The sequence below is a fragment of the Anopheles nili genome, chromosome X (genome assembly GCF_943737925.1).
Source record: "Anopheles nili chromosome X, idAnoNiliSN_F5_01, whole genome shotgun sequence".
In the NCBI taxonomy this organism is placed as follows: domain Eukaryota; kingdom Metazoa; phylum Arthropoda; class Insecta; order Diptera; family Culicidae; genus Anopheles; species Anopheles nili.
The window spans coordinates 11,355,271-11,376,754 of record NC_071293.1 but is presented as its reverse complement, the minus strand read 5'-3'; the positions used below and the strand labels follow the sequence as shown (position 1 = coordinate 11,376,754).

The following is a 21,484-nucleotide window of genomic DNA, read 5'->3' as shown; positions in this document are numbered from 1 at the left end:
GCCGCCTCAAGTTCACGTGAACCGTTTAACTGCCTTCTCGCGTCCACGTGCGCCGTACGTTGGCGTGGTATAAAATGGAGACTCCGTTTAGCAACCCAAGATGAGTACTTGGCCCTGTTCGCTGCTGCAAGGGGATGCTTCCCAGCGGCGTGGCAACGTGGCCGTGGGCGCTTTTCGTGTTTTCTGGACCGCTTTGCTGGAGATATCGTTCTAAATTTAGCCCCAAGATCGGACCATTGTCACGTGACCCAACACCTGCAAGGGAAGGAGCGTTTGTTTGTCGTGCGAGCTCCATCGAGGGTCTTTTGTTGCGCTTGACCGCAATCGCCATTTTTCTCTCTGTCAGGTGTCGTTGTTAGGAAAAACAAAATAGGAAAAAATGTCCTCACGACCTGCGGTTTGACAGGATTCGAGACGCGTTGACATGTCCTCCGTGAGCTGTCTCACCGGTGTTTGACGTGGTTTGATGATGGTTTTCCTCTTCATTTCATTCGTGCGTTTGTGAACCGTTGTGCCAAAAATAATAATGCTGTGCTCCATTACTGTATGTGTATGTGTGTGTGTGTTTGTGTCCTTTCAACTGCCTCCAAAAACCTCACACGCAACCTGGCTCGCATTGTATCGCCTCTTCTGCTATTGATCGCGTGTTTCGGCTCACAATTTATCCCTCCACGAAGGTTTTTGCTCCGGTTCGTGTCCTGTTGTTTCTAAGCTTAAAACGTGCCAGAACGTTCGTTCGTTTTACTGGCATTCCAGCGTTGCACCAACCGTTGCACCGAGTGTACGCTAGAGGTTTGTGGGTGATGCAACTGCGCACGAACGACCAGGCGTTCGAAATCGATTCGCAAATCGCACACACATCATCATCAACAGCGGCCCTTGGCTGGGACAACACCTTCGGTTGCGAGTTTAATTGGCAATGGAAGGGCGCCTGGAAGTACTTGAACCGCGTGAGGGTTCTTTTTTCTTTTCTTGTTTTGTTTTTGCACTCATTTCGATCCCGGGAATCTAATTATAAGCAACCCATTTGCCCGACGCGATCGACGCGAAACGACGGTGCATTGGAATTTCGAGCGTCCACAAATTAGCTGACCGGCCTGAAGGGCTCCTCCGGTTTACGACCGGTCGTGACCGCCATCGTGGTGTTTTTTTTATTATCATCATTGCGAATCCCCAGAGTGTTGCTGATTGGCGCGAGGTTAGCGTTACTCAAATTTATGGACCAACCCGTATTGTGTCCGGGTGTTTTTATCTGCCTGCCTGGCTCGTCGTCGTTTCTGCTGGAGGTTAAGATGAAGGTTTTTGGAAGGTTGAATGGCTCCGGAAGTCTGTATCAGGCGAGAGACAAACATAAGGTGGAGGACGCACGGAGTTGACGCAACTGGTGTGTGAGGATCATCACCCACAGCACGGTGCCGCGAACGTCTGCAGAAGTAGCAGTATGAGGGATGATCCACACCGTGCTCCGAGATGGGGTGCAATTTTCATAATTAGATGCAAATAACGTTCGACCGTAAATGTGGTTCTAGCTCGCGGGGTTTCGTACGGCTTTTTATGGACGTCGGTGCATATCGAACTAATGGCGGTGGCCGTCTGCTAGCGTTATGCGACGCTATTAGTGATCCAAAGTGGGCCACAGTGGCACGGTCGTGGTTTAGCGATAGGAAGCGAGAACTGCAGAACGGTGCGTGCAGCGCAAAAGTGGCAAAAGAGTAAGAGCGTTGTGCGAAACACCGATCAACCAGGTGGGTGTGGCGTTCCCAAACGTCCAGGATGGAGTGGTTCTGGCTGCGGGACTGGTTCCGTATGGCCAAGTTCCGTGTGGGAAACCGATCGGTGGAGTATGGTCAACACCATCGACGACGTGGAAGCGCCCACAGTGTGGCTGGTACGCCTGCAGAGGCAAACGTGCCGGTTCGGTACGATGATGAGCATGAGCAGGTGTCTGAGGAGGAGCTGTTCAACGAGGAGGGCTCCGATCCTGGGGATATTGCCTTCTCGGAGGATGGAGACGAGACACCGTACGGAGCCGGTTGGTCTGACGAACCGGATGAGAACGTCTACGAGAATCCGTGGTGCAGCTGGGACAAGTGCTTGCTGATGAATGTACGACTTCTCCTTTAGTCGCTCTCTCTCTCTCTCTCTCTTTCTTTCTCTCTTTCTCTCTCTCTCTCTCTCTCTCTCTTTCGTTTTCCCATTGTTTCTGTTGTTAATCTCATCCCTAAACCTTCCATTTGGCTGCGGGACAGAGTACTAACGTGCGAGTACGGCAACACCCTCTACCTATCTATCTGTTTTTATACAGGGCGATCTCGACCAAGCCGATGGGCTCGATTCAGATGACTCATCCACGTCTGGGAAGCAGGTCGTGGTGGCAGTTTGCGCCATGTCGAAGAAGTCACAGTCAAAACCGATGAAGGAGATCCTGACGCGCTTGCAGGAGTTCGAGTACATCCGCATGGTCGTGATCGGGGAAGAGATCATCCTCAACGAACCAGTCGACAGGTGGCCACTGTGCGATTGTCTCATCTCGTTCCACTCGAAGGGCTTCCCACTAGAGAAGGCAATACAGTACGCGCAACTGCGTCAGCCATACGTCATCAACAATCTGCACATGCAGTTCGACATTCAGGTACGGTGTGAGGAGGTTTGCAGGTCTGCCTCGGTGTTGCTTCGATGTGCCGGTGATGGTGGATGTGTATTGTACGATTGGGTCTCGTGTTTGTGTGAATGTAGAGCTCGTTGAGCTTGTCCCTATCCATGTGCTTGCTAAATAGAAGAACGAAAAAAAAACACCGAATAGGGATAGCGATAGAGCGAACGCGATAACAGCGGTGGTAGTATTAGCAATTAGGTTAGGTTAGGAAAGCGCACCCACATTGACACTGACTCTGTATGATCCTTTCTCTCCCCTCTCTCACCGGTGGATGCCGTCGTGTGTTCGTGGTGTGGGGTTACGGGGGACTGGCCGAATGGTGCGCGGCGTAGGAGGTAACACGACGCTGAGAACAACCCTCGTCCCTAGCCCCATCCCTTAACAAAAACATCCGCCCTACGACATCTATCCTCAATCCCAGGCACCAACCAAGACTGGTTCTTCTCTACCGACTCGTAGTGTTTGGTCTGGACATCTACGTTCTAGGTGTTTGGTGCTCCCGCCACCAGAGGGAGCTCTGGTGCGACTTTCTTCTACCTGCATGCATGCCAATCGCTAATACAGTGCTCGATATTGTCGGTATATTTTTCAGACTGTGGGTATTATAGAGCAGGTATTGCTGCGTAGGGAATAGGCGAATTTGTTTCAAGTACGGTTATAGGACCGCCAAACACGGGAACGTTTTTCAATACTATAGTCTTTTTTAAAGTGGATAGTAGATGTTGTAATTTGCCTTTTCTCATAGTTTCGACATTATATTTCAACGTTCCCGAGTAACCAGATAGTGCGCCCTACGTGTGGCGTAATTTATCCAGAGCAAGAATTAGACGAAAGTTCAAATTTTTCGTATAACTGCTCGTTTCGTTGCAAAAAAATGATAATTGTATCTTTATATTGCTTCCCTGTTTGGGGTTTAGGATCGTCGAAGAGTCTATGCCATCCTGGAGAATGAAGGAATAGAAATTCCACGCTATGCAGTCCTGGACCGTGACTCACCGGACCCTAAACGTAGGTGTATCCCTGAGACACTGTCTTACAGATCAAGAAGTATTAACCTTTTTCGCTTCATTTCCAGAGCACGAACTGGTCGAGTCAGAGGATCACGTTGAGGTGAATGGAATCATATTCAACAAGCCCTTCGTCGAGAAGCCTGTCTCAGCAGAGGATCACAACATCTACATCTACTATCCAACGTCGGCTGGTGGTGGCAGTCAGCGGCTGTTCCGCAAAATCGCCAGCCGCAGCAGTGTCTACTCACCTGAATCTCGAGTGCGCAAGACAGGCTCGTTTATCTACGAGGATTTCATGCCTACCGACGGTACGGACGTGAAGGTGTACACGGTTGGACCTGACTACGCGCACGCCGAGGCTCGCAAAAGCCCTGCTCTGGATGGGAAGGTTGAGCGAGACCGCGACGGTAAAGAGATCCGATATCCCGTGATTCTGAGCAACGCCGAAAAGCTAATCTCACGCAAGGTGTGTCTCGCCTTCAAGCAGACAGTGTGCGGGTTTGATCTGCTGCGAGCGAACGGCAAGTCGTTCGTGTGCGATGTGAACGGGTTCAGCTTCGTGAAGAACTCGAACAAGTACTATGATGATTGTGCCAAGATCCTGGGCAACATGATATTGCGTGAGCTGGCTCCTCAACTGCACATACCATGGTCGGTTCCGTTCCAGCTGGACGATCCACCGATCGTACCGACCACGTTCGGCAAGATGATGGAGCTGCGTTGTGTGACAGCTGTCATTCGGCATGGAGACCGCACGCCGAAGCAGAAGATGAAGGTCGAGGTGCGACATCAGAAGTTCTTTGAGATATTCGAAAAGTACGACGGGTACCGGTACGGGCATATTAAGCTGAAGCGCCCGAAGCAGCTGCAGGAGATACTGGACATTGCTCGATCGTTGTTGGCGGAGATCCAGACCAAGGCGGCGGATTCGGAGATCGAGGAGAAGCAGAGTAAACTGGAGCAGTTGAAGAGTGTCCTGGAAATGTAGGTTACATATGTTTGGCTTAGGAGAATGACAAGCGTATTAACGTACTATTCCATTCAGGTATGGCCATTTCTCAGGTATCAATAGGAAGGTGCAGATGAAATACCAGCCAAAAGGGCGACCGAGGGGTTCAAGTTCAGATGACGGTAAAAACGGTTGCAGTACGTTTGTTTTCGTGCGTTCGTTTGCTTGTTTTGTAACATTTACTTTAGTTGCTGTAAAATGCTTTTCATTTAGGCGATGCTTGAGATATAAGTTTACACTGTAACAATTTTGGTTAGAATATTTTGAGATTGCTTAGTTAATACTTTCTTTCTCATGATATTCTCTTTCTGCTAGCTGATGCTCCGAAGGAACCGTCCCTGGTGTTGATCCTTAAATGGGGCGGCGAACTGACACCAGCTGGACGCATCCAAGCAGAAGAAATGGGACGCATCTTCCGCTGTATGTATCCAGGAGGTCAGAGCCGCCAACCGGGTGCCGGCGAAGGTCCTGGTACGCAAGGGCTCGGTTTACTGCGACTACACTCCACCTACCGGCATGATCTTAAAATCTATGCCTCCGACGAAGGCCGTGTCCAGATGACGGCAGCCGCTTTCGCTAAAGGGCTGCTAGCGCTCGAGGGTGAGCTAACACCGATTCTGGTACAGATGGTGAAGAGCGCCAACACGAACGGGTTGCTTGACAATGATTGCGATTCTAGCAAATACCAGAACATGGCCAAGTCGCGGCTACACGAGCTGATGCAGATCGATCGCGAGTTTACAGCCGAGGACGTGGCGGCCATTAATCCAGGGAACGCAATCAGCATTAACCTGGCGATGAAATTCGTGAAGAATCCAGTGCAGTGCTGCGCTCAGGTGCACTCGCTCATCCGCTCGCTGATGGCGGTGGTTGCGGTTAAGCGAGATGATCCAAAAACGCGCGAAGCCGTGTTGTACCACGGCGAAACATGGGAGTTGATGGGCCGGCGCTGGGGCAAGATCGAGAAGGATTTCTGCACCAAAAGCAAGAGCTACGACATCTCGAAGATTCCGGACATCTACGACTGCATCAAGTACGACCTGCAGCACAACCAGCACACGCTGCAGTTCGACCTCGCCGAAGAGCTGTACATCTCCGCCAAGTACCTCGCCGACATCGTGATTCCGCAGGAGTACGGTCTCACGATGCACGAGAAGCTCACGATTGGGCAGGGCATCTGCACGCCATTGCTGAAGAAGATCCGTGCGGATCTGCAGCGCAACATTGAGGAACTGGGCGGTGAAGAAAGCGTGAACAGGCTCAATCCACGGTACAGTCACGGAGTGTCGAGTCCGGGTCGGCACGTCAGAACACGGCTGTACTTCACCAGCGAGAGCCACGTCCACTCCTTGCTGACGGTGTTGCGGCACGGAGGGTTGCTAAATGTGCTCTGTGACGAGCAATGGCGTCGGGCGATGGAATACGTGTCGATGGTGTCGGAGCTGAACTACATGTCGCAGATAGTGATCATGCTGTACGAGGACCCGATGAAGGATCCGAGCTCGGAGGAGCGGTTCCATGTCGAGCTGCACTTTAGCCCGGGCGTGAACTGTTGCGTACAGAAGAACTTACCGCCTGGGCCGGGTTTTCGGCCGCACAGCCGCAACGATTCGGTTACTTCGAAGAATGCGGTAAGCATATACGATCTTTGCCATCAGATAGGGCCTGCTCGTTCCAATCAATCGGTCGCAATCAACGGTTGATTAATCGAACTCGATAAACACTTCAATCAATACGAGATAGAATCATGCTATTTTGCTGGTCGACACCGACGTTGTTGGCGCTTGTGATATGCTAAGCGATAAATCATCAATCAACCAATCTATCAAGAGAAGTGTGCCGCCTATCAACACGTGTTACAAATCAAAACAAGCTGTTGGGAGGAACTTTATGGCCATAATCATTAATTAACTGCAAAATTATGCTTTTTTATATTTTAAAACATATTTTTAAAAAATCTTTTAAGAGTGGAGATGAGGACACAACGTCACGCATCGATGAGGAAAACGACACCGAAGAAGACAGTTCGTTTTCGAACAACTCGTCATTGCATCACACACCGTCCAAGACCCTGTCCAAGACCGATACTGTAAGTGCTAGCAATTAGGTCGGTTTCTTCGCAATATTAACGCTTTATTAACTGCAGGATATCGAACACACCACGGCTAACACCTGCCCGACGATGGTGAAGGAACGTCGAATTAAGAAGATGAAATCGTCCTCGCCGATCCCAATCGGTTCATGCCACACCGTGTCCGGCCATGAGGCGATGGATTTGGCCAAGCGGCTTAGCGAAGAGCTGGCTGTACAGCAACAGCAACAACAGCAACATCTCCACCTGACTGGTTCGTTCTGCGGCACGTCGAAGGACATAACGCGCCAGCTCAGCCCGGAAGCAGAACCGCGGGCTCGTTCTTTCGAGCACCAGCAGCAACACAGTCATCAGCATCATCATCATCACGGAAAAGGGCATCATCACCGGTCGAAGGGCAAGGGAGGTAAGCAACGGCCAGGAGAGATAAACAATGAAGTGGTAAAGATGTCAGATGTGACATTAAACAGACGATCGCATACTATACGATCAAAGCGGTTTGCACTCTTTTTTTTTCGCACTATGTTGCGAATGAAAGTTTTAGTTCGGATGTTACTGGTGTATTAGTGACTCCTCCATATATTTTTCCCACGGAGATTGATATTCCTTCAATCATTTCGATGAGTCGTAAGAGATTGGTGCACTAGTATTAAGGGCTATTTTTTGTTGATTTATCTTACGATATCGACCGTGTCCACAAAGATGGGAAATGATACCTCAATTCTTCAACCACCGGGAAGCAATCGCTGCTGTACCCGTGCTGAATAAGCTCATGAATATGTTTGCATAGCAAGAGCAGTGTTTAAAGTATAGTATAGTTTGGTCGTTTGACCTGTTTTTTTATAATCTAATGCTATCTACTAATTTATTCTTTACCCTAACGTAACTTCGATCCATATGCGGGCTCTTCCGGGTGGATACTATAAAATACGATCATCAAATGGTTTGCAGCATTGGCCGGAGGGCAGACAGCGGAATATGCTCGGTGCTGTATGATCCCGGCAGTTGTAGAGATGGGTGAACGTATGCAGCGTTTAGGTAATGTAATCGTAAGAAATAGCCCTTACATTCACTGACTCATTTCCACCCGAACCCTCACCCTTTGACAAGACTTCGCCACGGAAGATCTCATCTCATAAATATATATATTTATATATACTCTCTCTCTCTCTATTTATGACTGCGTCTCTTTATATCTGTTACTGGTTAAGTTCCACTAGTTTCCTTTACATTGGTTAGTTATGTTTTGTAAAAGCAATTGTTTGTAATGTTAACTTTTTTTTTAAATATAACTAGTTTCGGAGAGAAAGAGAGCAGATGAAAAATGGATGGGAATTGTGTACTAATCTAGACAATATGCGCGTTACGGGATTCTTTGGTGTTTGTGACACTTCAAGCGGTTGTTAGTATTACAATTGCCGTTTTGCTGGTTTAAGGAAGACGGTACCACATTGTTATGGTTAGCCTCATTGTCTGCGTCTATAGTCACTTACCAATTGTCCGTCATTATCTATTACAGTGGTCACCTTCGTTGTGTTCCCCCCAGATCGATACGGTCATGATGAGTAGAACCATTATTACGGTACAGTTCATTACGTGCCTGTCGATCTGGCCCGCTGTTCACTGGTAATGCTTCCGGGGATTCAGTTCCATGGTTTAGGAGTACCCTTTTGTTTTTTTTGTGCTTAATTTTTTGTGCCGTTTCCTTTCGTGCTGTACCATTATATCTTTACTCTACATTCGATCCCTTCACCATCTCGCTTCCCGTTTCATGTTTCAAGTTCCTTCGTTTACGACTTGAATGCGGCACCATGAAGTACGACCTCTCAACCGCTTCCTTGCTTTGGTTTTGTCACCGAGCTCCTCGGTTTCACGTGCCCGTTTATGGCAAGTAACGCCTCTGAGTCTTACCGTCGTTGCTATGATTCCTTTTACACGTTTACAAGGCCGTACGTCACAAGCTGTCACACCATCCATGTCGAATCTCACGATAGCGCGTTCTCTTGCTTAATACCTAAACGGTGCTTGTCGAGCCCTTGTGGTTGCGACCGATCGTTTTATGGTACATTCAAATTTAACAACCCTTACATTCCCGCTCTAGGATGGAGTGCGGTTTGAAAGCAGAGCAAGACGTGTATCAGTGATATCTCTGTTCGCGAATGTTACCCAAAACCCTTCCGCAGGGTCGAGACGTTTCGAGAGTTCCTGTTGATAATCGCGAAGCGTCGAGAGCTTTGTAAGAAGGCTTCAACTGCTTGCGCTCCATTCGATGTATAGTTTCGGAAAACAACACACAGTGTGAAACTCATACCCAAAAGCTTTGCTAATACATTTACATTCTTTATTTATGATTTCGTAAGTGTGGTTAAATAAATTGGATTTAATTTTCGGAATCACGTTTACTACCTTTCGCGATCCTCTTATGGTTTTGTATTAAATTATATCTTCATTAAATTTAACAATTTGTAAATCATAACACAACCCCCTTTTTTCAGACACAAATCATAAGCGGATTGCTTTTTTCATATTCTGTTGCGTGGTAAAAATATTTGAAAGTTTATGTATCTCTTTTATCCATTACGCCCCATTTTCGATGTATATAGATATGTTTTTTGTTTTTTTTTAATTGAGTTTAAATGTGTCACATAAAGCTCTGAGTTCTTTTTTCTGTGATTAGTTGTGTTTATTCCGAAGCTTGTTTTGGCTTATTTTTGTGTCGCTATCGGTATACATATATATTACGTTTTGTTCGTGTTACAGAGTGGCCTATGATCATACTCTGCCCCAATAGTGCTAGTAGCCTTCGATTCATGTCATCATTCTTTCATTCCATAGATTCTGTTCTGACACTTATTTGCTTTTTGGAAGCACACTATGGGGTAGCTAACACTGTAGAACAGCTGTGATTCTGATCTGTGATTTACGTACTCTGTAGCTCCCACGGCTCTATACATCACCTTGATCTGGCTTACATAAAACTATAAAACAAAATCTATATAACGGACTAATGCTATTCATAACCCTGTGAATTATAATAATACAACATGCAGCAGATTTTGCGGACGATAAAAAACACTCACATGATAATGGCAGAGGTGCAATAACCTACAGGTGCAATAGAGCAAGCAGGGCATCAACGCAGACCAGACCGCCTGATAGGAGAGGACCGATGCTATTGATTTTGTACTATCTAATCTCATCTGGCCGGCAATTGATCCGTGTCCTCGGTTCGTCGGTTTCCGCCGCTAGCTCGAGGTTGACTCCCTCCCTTCTTACAGTCTGCTTATCTCTAACCTTTCCCCTTTTCCACGCGCGTGAGACATTGATGGTCCGTTTTCGTTTCCACTCTCTCTGTATTTGGTCCAATTTTACTTGCTTTATTCGCGACTCGCGTGTCTCTTTCGATTTCGCTGCAGCTTTTCGCTTCCTCTGTGTCTCAAGGTATGATTAGGAACAGTAGAGTCTGGTTTTTCCATGATATATTTCGTGGGCTTGGTTGATTTTTTCCCCAACACCAAACAGGCAATGCGTCTGTGAACTTTTTTTTTTGTAATTTTCATGACCCTATTGGGATGTTCAATGATCAATCATTGTCTGGGCAGGAGCATTTAAAAGTCGGAAAACCTAAATATTGCGCTTAGCACATAATATTTTTTTTAATATGCAAACGCTCATTTTGTGACGGTGTGTTCTCCGAGCCCCCAAGAATGCCCTTCTCCACGTCGAGTGTCATCAATTAGGTGGTCTACACATCCTTTTTCCCTTCACTAATGCACAAACACACTCATTTTTTGTGATGTTTTTTTTCTTCATTTCGATGTTTTCTTCTCACTTTCCATTCGCTGCTTGTTAAATGGCGCAAATTTTCGTCGGCATATTGGATGCTGATTTTAAACCCCGATCTATCGCGGGATTAAGCTTTCGTTGTCGCCTGTTGGAAGTGTTCAATTTTTGAAGCGTTGTCTTCTAGATGCGTTCTTGATTCGTACATTCGTTAAAGTAACCCAAAATGAGACCGTTTGGAAAGATCAAAATTATTTTACAAATATACAGCTCAAGTTTTTTTTTAAATTATTTTGATTTTCGTTCATTCCTTTAAATTGACTGTTTAGATATAATTTCCAACCGTTGGCTTCATTTATCCATAAATGTTTCTCAAATATTATCCATATTTTTTATATGGTTTTATTCTATTGCCCGGTAACTTTCGCTATTTACTCATCAGTTAGTTTTTTGTTGCTCAGCATCTCTTTCCATCGCCATCTGCAACTGTTTTCCATGTCTTCAGCTCTCAATGTTTTCTCGTAGACAAAAAGACTTTGCTCCATTTTCTTTTTACATATTTCACTTTCATCCCCACGCCTAATCGATGTCTAATGTTTGTGGTTTTCTTTTCTTTTCTTCATTATATATTCTCCTTTCTTCGGCCTTTGTTTTGGGGATTCGCCACTCTGCCCCATCAAACAACATATACACACACGTAATGTTTGGCGCGCGTCTCTATATCTCGATTTCCTTTTCTGTTCCCATAAACTCGGCTCCATCCGCCTTTGCCGGTGGTCGCGGGTTTCTTTAAATGATGGGCTCTTGACAAATGGTAACTGTATATTTGGTATTATTTCCTTTTTTTCTATTGCTGTTTCGCGTGCTTGTGTGGGTGTTTGATTGGTTTGATTTTGTTTTGTTCGTTTTCATGATTTTTTTTGGTTTTTATCCCTCCATTGATCGTACGGTGATTTGCATAAATCATTTTCACACGAACAACAACGATTGTAATCATTTATCAACTTCTGCATTCATTGTTGTGTTGATAAAATGATACCGAATACCGATTTGGTTGGATATTTGCTTTCTTTCTAATTTATGACATTTGGCTTTTCCTTTTGTTTGTTTTGATCTTCTGTTTTTGATCATATCGTTTGATTTGTTTTTATTTTTGCTCCTTTTTGCCTTCCCGTTGGCCACGTTTGCTTCGCGCAACTGCATCGTGGAATATATTGCTGTACACAAAAATGCACCTTGCATTTTCTGGTTTTCGCTGTATGCGTGTGTATGTGTTTGGTGATTTCTTTCATATCTTTTGGGACGATGATGGTTTGAATCTCCCATTCTTTTGCGGGAATGCCTTTCAACACATGCGTGTGATACGATTGTGCTTCTTTTCGCGTGTTCTTGGTCCGTTCGTGAGCTGCTTGTCCGTCATCCTTTCATACGAAACTCTCAACCAACCCTTTCTGATTTCAAAACATATCTTACCCCCGCGTTGCCTTAATCGTTTTCTCATTATACCGATTGTCCTGCGCTGGTATATGCATTTTTTGTGTGTATGCGTTGGTATATTGTTGTATTGATGTTAAATGGATGTGATTTATAACATCGATTTCCGTGTGTTTGTGTGCGCGTGTGTATGCAATTAAAAAACTAAACATTCGTAACACATGAATACACTCACCAACGTCCTTTTTCTATGTTTTATTGTTTCTTGCTACTTGCCGTGCTCTTCCGGTTTTGTTTGATCCTTTGTCACCTACTGACCATTCTTTCTGGCATCGGGCGTATCTGTTGACTTCCGGCACACTTCACGTTTGACATCCTTGATTCCTTTTTCCATTCCATGCATTACATCCACGATCCCGTGACTGGTCGTTCCAACAACTTCAATACGCCCACTAATCCTCAGTAGGCTACCATACCCCGGACGAAAACTGTGACATATGCAAGACCATACCAGTAGTGGCGACGCCATTGGCATCTGTAGATGTGGCATTCTCGTCGTTATCGTCGATTCTCCAGCCGGACGAAAGTGACCTAGCTCCGTCTTGCCAACAGCTTCTTTATAGCTCAAAAACCACCAGTCACTCTGCTGATCTGGATTGTGGTGAAAAACATGTCAGTCAACCTGTCGTGTTAAAAACCGAACCAGATCTCGTGTGTGACGCCTCTCCTAAGGAGGAGGACAAACAGCAACAGGTCATTCGACGTACGCTCTATATCGGACCACCAGAATCGTCATACAGTACCGATTCCATTAGCGAGTTTACGCCCAACCTCGAGGAGCAGGAGCTGTACGTGTCGTCTTTCTCGGAGTCCGAAGATGACAATGACGCTGGAGATGACGCGTTTGACGATGCGAGTGAATCGGAACATTCGCGCTATTACAGTGCCCTCGGGCAGCACGAGTGTGGGCAGGATAACGCTCCTGAACATCAGCACCACCTGCGCCGATCGCTTTCGTACACCTTTACGAACGACCCTGAGCGGTACCATAGCAATGGAGAAGTCGTCGGTGGTAGTTGGTCGAATCGGCGTGTCCTGCCGGCTGCATTCGCAGGCATTCGAGCTATTCCACAGATGACTCGTAGCGTGGATGAGCTTGATCTTGGCAGACGTCGTTGGGAAGATGCCAACAGTGGCCATACGAATTGCTGCTGCAGCTACTGCTGGATGGCGCGGGTGTCGAGGTTCTCGCTTAAGACACCGGATCCGGTTGAGCCGGATGCATCGGCAGTACGGAGAAGTCGCTCGCTGACTCCTCCACTTGCTGGTGGCGGTCGTTTACGAAGCTATACTACGTCCGGTATTACGCAGGCACCGGGACGGATGCTCCAGGTGCCCGGTAACGGTGCGTCCCTTCGTTATGACCCCGGTGACCTTCGAAGGTCGCGTTTAGTGCGTTACCCAATTCGCACGTTGGCACGTTTCGCTAGCGATCCGTCGCTACCGCTGGGACCTGCTTGGGCAGGTAACCCGCTTACGACGGGGAAATTGAAGGAGTTCAGATCTCCACATAGCTCTGTGTCACCGCCAGACAACACCGCGAGGATGGTGTTTTTGTCGCTTACCACTCCACCACCGGATGAGGATGATAGCGCACCGTTGCTGGTACAACTGCAGGAGTTGAAGATCTCTAACGAACCTGTAGATTCGACGACTCATTCACGAGCGGATGACTACGACGACGACGATGAGCGATGTCACCTGACAGCTGACGATAACCCCTCCAGGACGTACTTCGATGAGCCCGATGGCAGCTCTCCTCCGTCAGGCATGCCCCTCGCATTACCTCCTTCCTTTGACACCCTTACTTTATCCCAACAACCTTTGATGGTGCTGCCGTCATCAACTCTCCCATCCGCCATTGTTCCGCTGAGTAACCGAGCGGTTCCGTGTGGTTTAACTTCCACCAACTACATTACCTCCATGGCGCCTTATACTAGCGTCTGTCTTACCTCTACTCCTACTACTACCGCTACCATCACCACTAGTACTACCTTCACTACCATCAGTACTCGCTCTACTATCTCCACTGTAACCATCACTAATGCTACCGTTACTACTACGACTTCTTTTCTCGCTACTGTGGCTTCGTCCTCTTCCGTCACCACTACTGATACCACCGTGTGTTTTGCCGTTGTTGTCCCATGCGTTACACCTGTGGCTGACACAAGTAACATCTTCTCGACTTGCTCTTCTTATATCCACACTACCAACGCGTCCACCCTCGGTCTCACCCTGCCGTCGCTGCTCCCTGGCGTATCGGAACGCAAAAAACCCCGCTGTCCCGCCAAACCCTTCGTCAAATCGTACACCACAGACGGTGGCAGCGGCGGCTACAGCACGATGTTGCTGACGACCACCGCCACAACGACGACGACGGCTGTCTCAGGACAGGACGGTGCAACACCTGCAATAGCAGCTGCAACAGTAGTGACTTCCGAGGTTGCCACGATGGCTGGTACTGGTGGCATGGCTTCGGCTAGCTGTTGTCTGTACTGTTGCAGTAGTGGCTCGCTCGGTGGTACCCGACCTGCGGCGATGGCCGCTGGGGCAACGACCCCATCTTACTGCTGCTGCTGTTGCTGCTGTCCAACGCCCTCGTCGTCTGGTGGTGCGTTCGTTGGGACCGGCGCCGGTGGCCCGGCGGGGTCGGTGACGGCATCAGCTACGACGGTACGACGCCAGCGGCACAGCATTGCCGGCCAGATGAGCTACTTTAAAATGTTAGGTACCTTCAGCAAAAAGATGGCCACCAGCACGAACAGTCTGTTCAGTACGGCGGTGATCAGTGGCAGCTCGTCCGCGCCGAACCTGCGCGACATGATACCCAGCACCGCATCGCCGTCAGGTAAGGCACGTGTTGTGGTTGCAACACCTTCGCCATCAACACTCGGTTCGCAACCGGGCTGCGCAGTGTAAGTTGGAATTGAGCCATAACGCTAGCTGTTGCTCGGTTTGACACGTGTTTGATCCCTTTTTTGTGGGTTTTTTTTTTCGCACTTCGCGGGCGGGCTGAAATGGGTGCCACACAGAGTTCTAACTAACGATCGTCAATTAGCTCCTTCGCTAACTTCTGCTGGCCGGCCAAGCACTAACTGAGTACGGGTACAGAAGTAAGAGGTTCCAACGGACCGTTCGCCAAATTTACCTGCACACAAAAACGTCAGCTCAGATTTGACTCAGATTGGTTGTCAACCAAAATTTCAGAATTATTTTTGTAACCGTGTTCCAATGTCCGTGTTCTTATACACGACCCTGTTCGATGTTTCCGATGCTTCAGCACACATGACGCACACAACGCTTGCGCTAGCGCGCGGGTTTGAGTTCACTGCCGTGGATTTACCACACCAATACCAATAGTTTTTCTCGTGATGTTTTCTTCTTTATCCCCCTAACTCACCCTCATTAACACTGCCGTGCTCTGTGGCAGCTTGGCTTTTGGAGCCCAATTGTAGCGAAGGTGACTCCAAAGGTTCCTTGCAATTTCTAGTAGTGCTTCTACGCCGCATGAAAATCTTGCTTCATAACGCGATAATGACGACTCCATGCGTGGAGTGAACACTGTTCGTTTGGTTCCCAATACTCAGTAAGCAGTAGCTGATGGGTGCGGTTGGCTTGCGGGATCTCAGACGTTGAACTTCTTCTATTGGCTCATATGCAGTCGCTTCTTCGTAGACAGGCTGTGTCGAATTTTGCAGAATCAGCAATAAGCTTGTCATGCAGGAGGTTACGTTCCACTGGGAGCAACAATACCATGCTTAGACTCTCATCACTCTGTATTTGGCGTTGCCTCGTTTAAAACAGCTTTAGCTTCCGACTTCAAACGGCAACGTAACTTGTTCAGCATCCGGTACGGGACCAAATTAAGCTCTTCCAGCATCGTGTTGCAGGATTCACTCCATTTCGCTTTACTTCGATCCGAACAGACCTGGGAGGGGTGGCGCATAATCATACATCTTTCTTCCAGAACAACGTTTAGGCACGTGTGCACTGTAGTCGCTATGGTTCAATTCCAAATCACACGGACTTCCTGCACGACTGGTAACACGCGCAGTGCATGTCGTTAGCGTGGTGAAGCACATCCGAACTTGGATGGAAATGAGTGGATGGGCTCAGTGAGCCTGCAGTGAGAATGGTTTACGCTTAGCGGATAGTTTACAGCTTATTTCACAGTTCACATGTCTCGTAGGTTGAGGCTTTGGTTAGAATTCACAAAACCATAGGAAAAACATATCCGCAGAGTTTATCACGTATGTCAAATGTAAGAGGAAGATCGTTAGGTCCGATGATTCACGCTGGCTGTATTTATCCACTGTTAGGTAGTTCCTTAAAGTAGAGAATAAAGATAAGCCTTCACAGGTGGAACCATGTGCCGATGGTTTCATGCCATCCATGTTCCGCCCTGTAGCGTTGCTGAAGCATGTACAACAGTATACAACAAGGCACACGTAGAATCATACGTCATCTTTCCGCTCATCTTCTCGTTGCATACTTACTAACATGTTGAACGCTGGCTCTCCAGCACCGCATCGTTCGCTATGTCGCTGACAATAGGTTTACTCTCAGCACGCAGCATTAGGAGTTGGCGTTTCGAGTTCGCAACATCAGTAGCCAGCTATTGATCCGGCAGAGGACGCCGTGGAATCACGATGCACACACTTGATGAGGTGTCCGAACTAGAGGTCTAGGAGCAGGCAGCATTGTCACCTCATTTTGAATGCCTGAGAAGAATGAACGGGTTGAATGTGTGTCTGTGCGCTGGTTTGCGTGAAAAGTTGCTGTTGCTGATCTGTGATTAATATTTCAATGTTCTCGCTTTTCTTTTCAAAACCCATCGAACTACCCCTACCGAACATACATATATATATATTTATATATACACACATCCATACATACATACATACACACACACATACTTAAACAAATGCGTGTATCACACACACACACACATACACGAACCTGCGGCTCGCGATCGAGAAGGATTTGGCGGCGTACCACCGATTCGTCCTCTGGAAACGCTACACAATGCGCTATCGCTCAAGCAACTGGACACTTTCCTGGAGCGCATGACAGTGGCTCCGCTCTTCAAGACACCCGCCTCCTCGCCACCCCCGAAACACCCACTGGTCAGCTCGGCCAGCTCAAAGGGCGGTATCCTTCCAGTGCAGGAACACGTGACACATCAGTCGTCGTCCTTGGCGATGGGGGCAGGATTCGGTACCACGGAGGATAGGTGTCCACGGGGAGGAGTACGTGACTTCACACCACTGGTCCCAGCTGGACCGTCGAGTGGAGTGACCGGTGTTGCGGCCAACGGTAGCGGGATCGCAGGAACGCAGCAGAGTAAGTCCGACGAAGGCGACGTACGCAAACTCTAGAGTACGTTGGGTGACTGGTTGGCGAAGAACTCGTACAACGCTCTCACGCAAGCGAGCTGGCGAGCTGGAGTAATTCCGTTTGGAGTATCAAAATTTGGCTCGTTTTGAGCTATTGTGGAATTTATTTGCAATAGGTCGCCATTTATCGGTGAAATGATACGGAGACGAGTTAATTTTAAAGCTATTGAAGGGTGATAGACGAGCAAGAGTTGCAATGCCTTTCTGAAACGCAAAAAGGGACCCTAGAGAACGTGAAAGTTATTTGTAACAACGATGTAATGATTGTGCAATGTAAGAACTTAAATAATTGGGAGTTTCGTTAAATGGGTATAGGTTTTTTTTTCAGAATAGTTTCTATCGTGCAACGGTCAATTTGTAGACGCTTAAGGAACCAAAAGCACTTTCATCAATATATTAGAGAGTTTCCTGGGATAGTTGTATTATGTGAATGATTTCATCTTTGTTTGAATCCCTTTTCATACATGTACTGATTTGTTTGCCATCAGTGCGAACCATGTGATACACATTATAGGACAGTGTATTCTAAAACTAATTCTAACTTGCGAAAAGCTACTGAATGTACTAACGTTTGGAATGTTCTTGTAAGGACAATTAGCCACTATATACACGTTTTCCGTCCTGTGGTGCAGTATTTACTCCGCTTGGGTTTCACATTTACGAACACAAAAGGATATCCAATCTAAAATTATGCTATCAAGGTTGTGAAAATTTATGTTTTGTATTTAGAACCGAGTAATACTGATAAACTATTAAGCACATCGTTAGATTTCGTTCAGTTGAGATAGGATAATGATATTTACACAAAAAAAAAGATAAAGACTAATTTTGCTTAAAATCGCCACTTCCATGTAACATCAGGCACTTATTGCGTGCAGTCAAATGAATTAATGAAGAAATTAAATAATTGTGTCGCTTAGAAACGAATTCTCAGTTTATTATTGTTTGAGTTAAACCATTTCTAGGAATGGTTTTGAATTATTTCCATACAAACGTAAGTTTTACGACTATGTTTTTGGCTAACTGTACATTCGTTTCATTTAGTATAAGTTTTTCATTTTAAACTTATCGTTTGTTGATTTAACTTTATAGTTTAGTTTGATTACTTATTTTATTCTACTTACCGATAGTTCAAACTGTTTTTAACTTTTGTGTACTATTCAATAACAGTATTCGACTCTGTAAAACTAATTTCTCTAATGCTAGTACATGCTGAACGTAGCCTTTTCGTGGGTAGTTAGTTTATTGTGTTAACCAAATGCGAATTGAACCGCCTGACGGAGTAGTTTAACTAATGAGGACTTTAACTTAGCTGGGATTGCGTGAGCGCGTGTGTGTGTATGTAGTGTCGATTGTCTCTAAAATTGTCCAATCCCCCTTCTCCTAATCTAACCGTATTTATGTGTGTGTGTGCTCTTTTGCATGCCCTACGCTTTCTGTCCCTCGCTGTTCGTCCTCTTTTTCCTCTGCTCCTCCGGACACCGGCAGGCTGGAGCGATCACTCGAGCAGCATGACTAGCAGTATCAGCGCCCTGTCAAGTGGGGGCCCATCCTCCCCCAACTACTCCGAGGTGTACTCGCGCGGGTGCCCCAGCAGCGACATGTCCGCCAGCATCACGAGCACCGATGGGTAAGCGGGAAGCAGCCCAATGTCCCTGTCCATTTGTGCCATGCTCACGCAGGGGTTAGGGATCGAGTGTACCATCAACCATCATAAAAACACACACACAGCCACATGCACACTCCTGTTTCGTTGTGTACGTTTATCCATCTTCATTTGTCACGTCGTTGTCTGGCACTAAAAAGAAACTCTGACGATCTTCTTTGCCTTGCTTTTCTCGGGGTGATGGTGGCCACAACCATGCAGCAGTCTGGCGGCAGTGGCCTGTGGGGTTGGTGAACAACTGGTGGCATTACCCCAGCACTTCTTTGGTCTCGCACCTGCGGTCACTGGGACACGGACGTCACCGAGGATACCGCTGGTCGGTGATGCGGAGGATGCGGAGACAGAAGCACAGGAAGAGCAGGAGTTGGTTGGGCGTGATGGCGCACCGGAGATTGATCTCGAGGCGTGCCTCAGGCGGAGCTCTACGCTAGACATCAGTGGCGATCTGACCCCGGTGAGTGTGTGCTCTGATTGGGACGCCAACACCAATGACGCGACTAAGGGATCGACTGCCACGCAGGACCTGGTAAGGGCGAAGTTTCCTAGAGATCCGGACTGTCAGATGTTGACATTTGTTTTGGGATCTCTACAGACCACCGCTAACACTACGGAGGAGGATGACGAAGACGCGACCATCTCCACTGACACTTGTCTCAGCGTAAGCGAACCTCCCGGCCCGGTTCAGTCAAGGGCAAGCCTCGAGACGGATGCAGGATGTTCCGGATTATCATCTGGTCCGATCACCAGGGGTCCTGTGGTGTGGGGAGCGTTCACACCATCTGATGCTGGCATCTCCAAGCAGGACAATCGCGTGAGAGGAAGTCGCATCCAGCGTCAGATAAGCTTGTACGAGAAGGACAGTCGGACGGAATCGAGAAACCTGCAGCCGGAGCACGAATGGTGGCCTGAGGGAACCAAGTTCGAAGCCGGTAGTCGACCGGTGGCAGCAGCTCGAGGTCCTGCGGTGTTATCCCGCCTACACATGTCGTTCGATGAGCTCCGCAAGGAGCTTCCGCATGGTGACAGGAACCTGCTACCCCAGGAACCGGTTTCACGCGGGAATCGTCAGGTGGACGAACCGGATAAGTCGTTCCTACTTAGCCTGGCACAACTGGCCGTAACACAGCCACCGTTGACGGCACCACACGCACCAGGTGCATTAGTTATACGTGAGGGTTTCATTGAACCACCTCGATTGACGCGAGTCACGAAAAGCTTTCACGGCAAGACGGATCACCAGAAGGTGGGACCGGGTGGAGAAGGAGGCGCCTGGCGAAGGGCTAGCGAGGGTCCACCTGAGGGTGCCGCACCGAGCAGGTATAACAAGAACCTGGTGCGGCAACAGTCGAGTTCTGGCAGCAGCCAGGGACGCTTTACGACGTCGATCGTGCAGGAACCATTGTCGGCGGATTCTAGCACTCCGAACCGGTTGGCCACCCGGCAGACGAACCCAGACGAAACTAAGTAGACGTGCGTGTAATTAATGCCAAGGTGCCTGCTAGGCAAATGGTTGGATTGTCTTTACGGCTCCTTGAAGGAGTAGGAAGCTCTTAGAACGTATAGATTGAGAAGACTGTTGTAATTGCGTTGATTTAGGAGTTAAGCGTAAAAGTGCATTAGATGTAGCATGTATTACCTGTTTTGCAGGGATTATTTCGTGAAGGCATGCGATGGAAACGTATGTACGAGTCATTCTCTCCGTGTGACAAATAGACACAAATTGTTCTGCTACGAAGTGCTAATTTAGTGGATGTAATCGAGCGACTTAACGCTTCGTGCAACATTCATCGCGTACGTTACAACCTCTCTCATCGTTATTCTATTATTTCATCATCGTTTCTTATCGAGCAAATTCTCCCATTGAAAGGACCATTACCTTGGTATGTTTCATTTTCCACAAGAGAGCAGAAATCGAGGCCTTGGCATGCATTTTTCCACAACACAACGCACAGTTAAATGATTCCACGTTGAAAATGCGGATAGCGAACGAATTGTAATCACATCCTTAGAGAGACTTAACAGAAACAATTTATTGTACATCCAACCGATGTAATACGAAACGAAATAAAACTAGAACGTTTTTTCTTCGCCATTTATTTTACCGTAAATGGGAGGTAAACCAAATAAACGTCTTCAATTATTGCTCACCGAATCTGGACCGTGCCTCTAACGTGCGTTTACGCTCTATTGTAGGCTCGGTATTTATTTCCTGCTGCCTCTCTCTAACACCTGCTCCATCCTGCGGCGAGTTGTCTATAAATTAACTGCTAAATGGCTGTAAGGGACTTCGCCTGTTTCCTACTTCCTCCATGCAGTCGCGCGTATATGATAAATCGATGGTAATTACTAAGAGACTCTATGTTGCATCTGTTCTCTGT

General features: G+C 47.4%; 1 protein-coding gene across 1 annotated transcript; it reads left to right on the top strand.

The window, feature by feature from the left end:
• The first annotated feature begins 1,773 nt into the window (after positions 1-1,773).
• LOC128728972 (uncharacterized) lies at positions 1,774-21,222 on the top strand. Its single transcript, XM_053822623.1, has 14 exons — positions 1,774-2,106; positions 2,306-2,632; positions 3,574-3,664; positions 3,732-4,650; positions 4,712-4,830; positions 4,991-6,306; positions 6,642-6,764; positions 6,822-7,173; positions 7,719-7,805; positions 12,451-14,892; positions 17,025-17,387; positions 18,929-19,070; positions 19,308-19,632; positions 19,699-21,222. The coding sequence occupies exons 1-14, from the start codon at positions 1,774-1,776 to the stop codon at positions 20,572-20,574; spliced, it is 7,815 nt and encodes a 2,604-aa protein (XP_053678598.1). The 3' UTR covers positions 20,575-21,222.
• The last annotated feature ends 262 nt before the right edge of the window (positions 21,223-21,484 follow it).

Excerpts from the sequence above, each read along its gene's own strand:
- LOC128728972 (XM_053822623.1), top strand. The coding sequence starts at position 1,774 with ATGGAGTGGTTCTGGCTGCGGGACTGGTTCCGTATGGCCAAGTTCCGT. Across the intron at positions 14,893-17,024 it reads CAGCACCGCATCGCCGTCAG|GATTTGGCGGCGTACCACCG; the intron begins GTAAGGCACGTG and ends GCGATCGAGAAG. Across the intron at positions 19,071-19,307 it reads AGCATCACGAGCACCGATGG|CAGTCTGGCGGCAGTGGCCT; the intron begins GTAAGCGGGAAG and ends ACAACCATGCAG.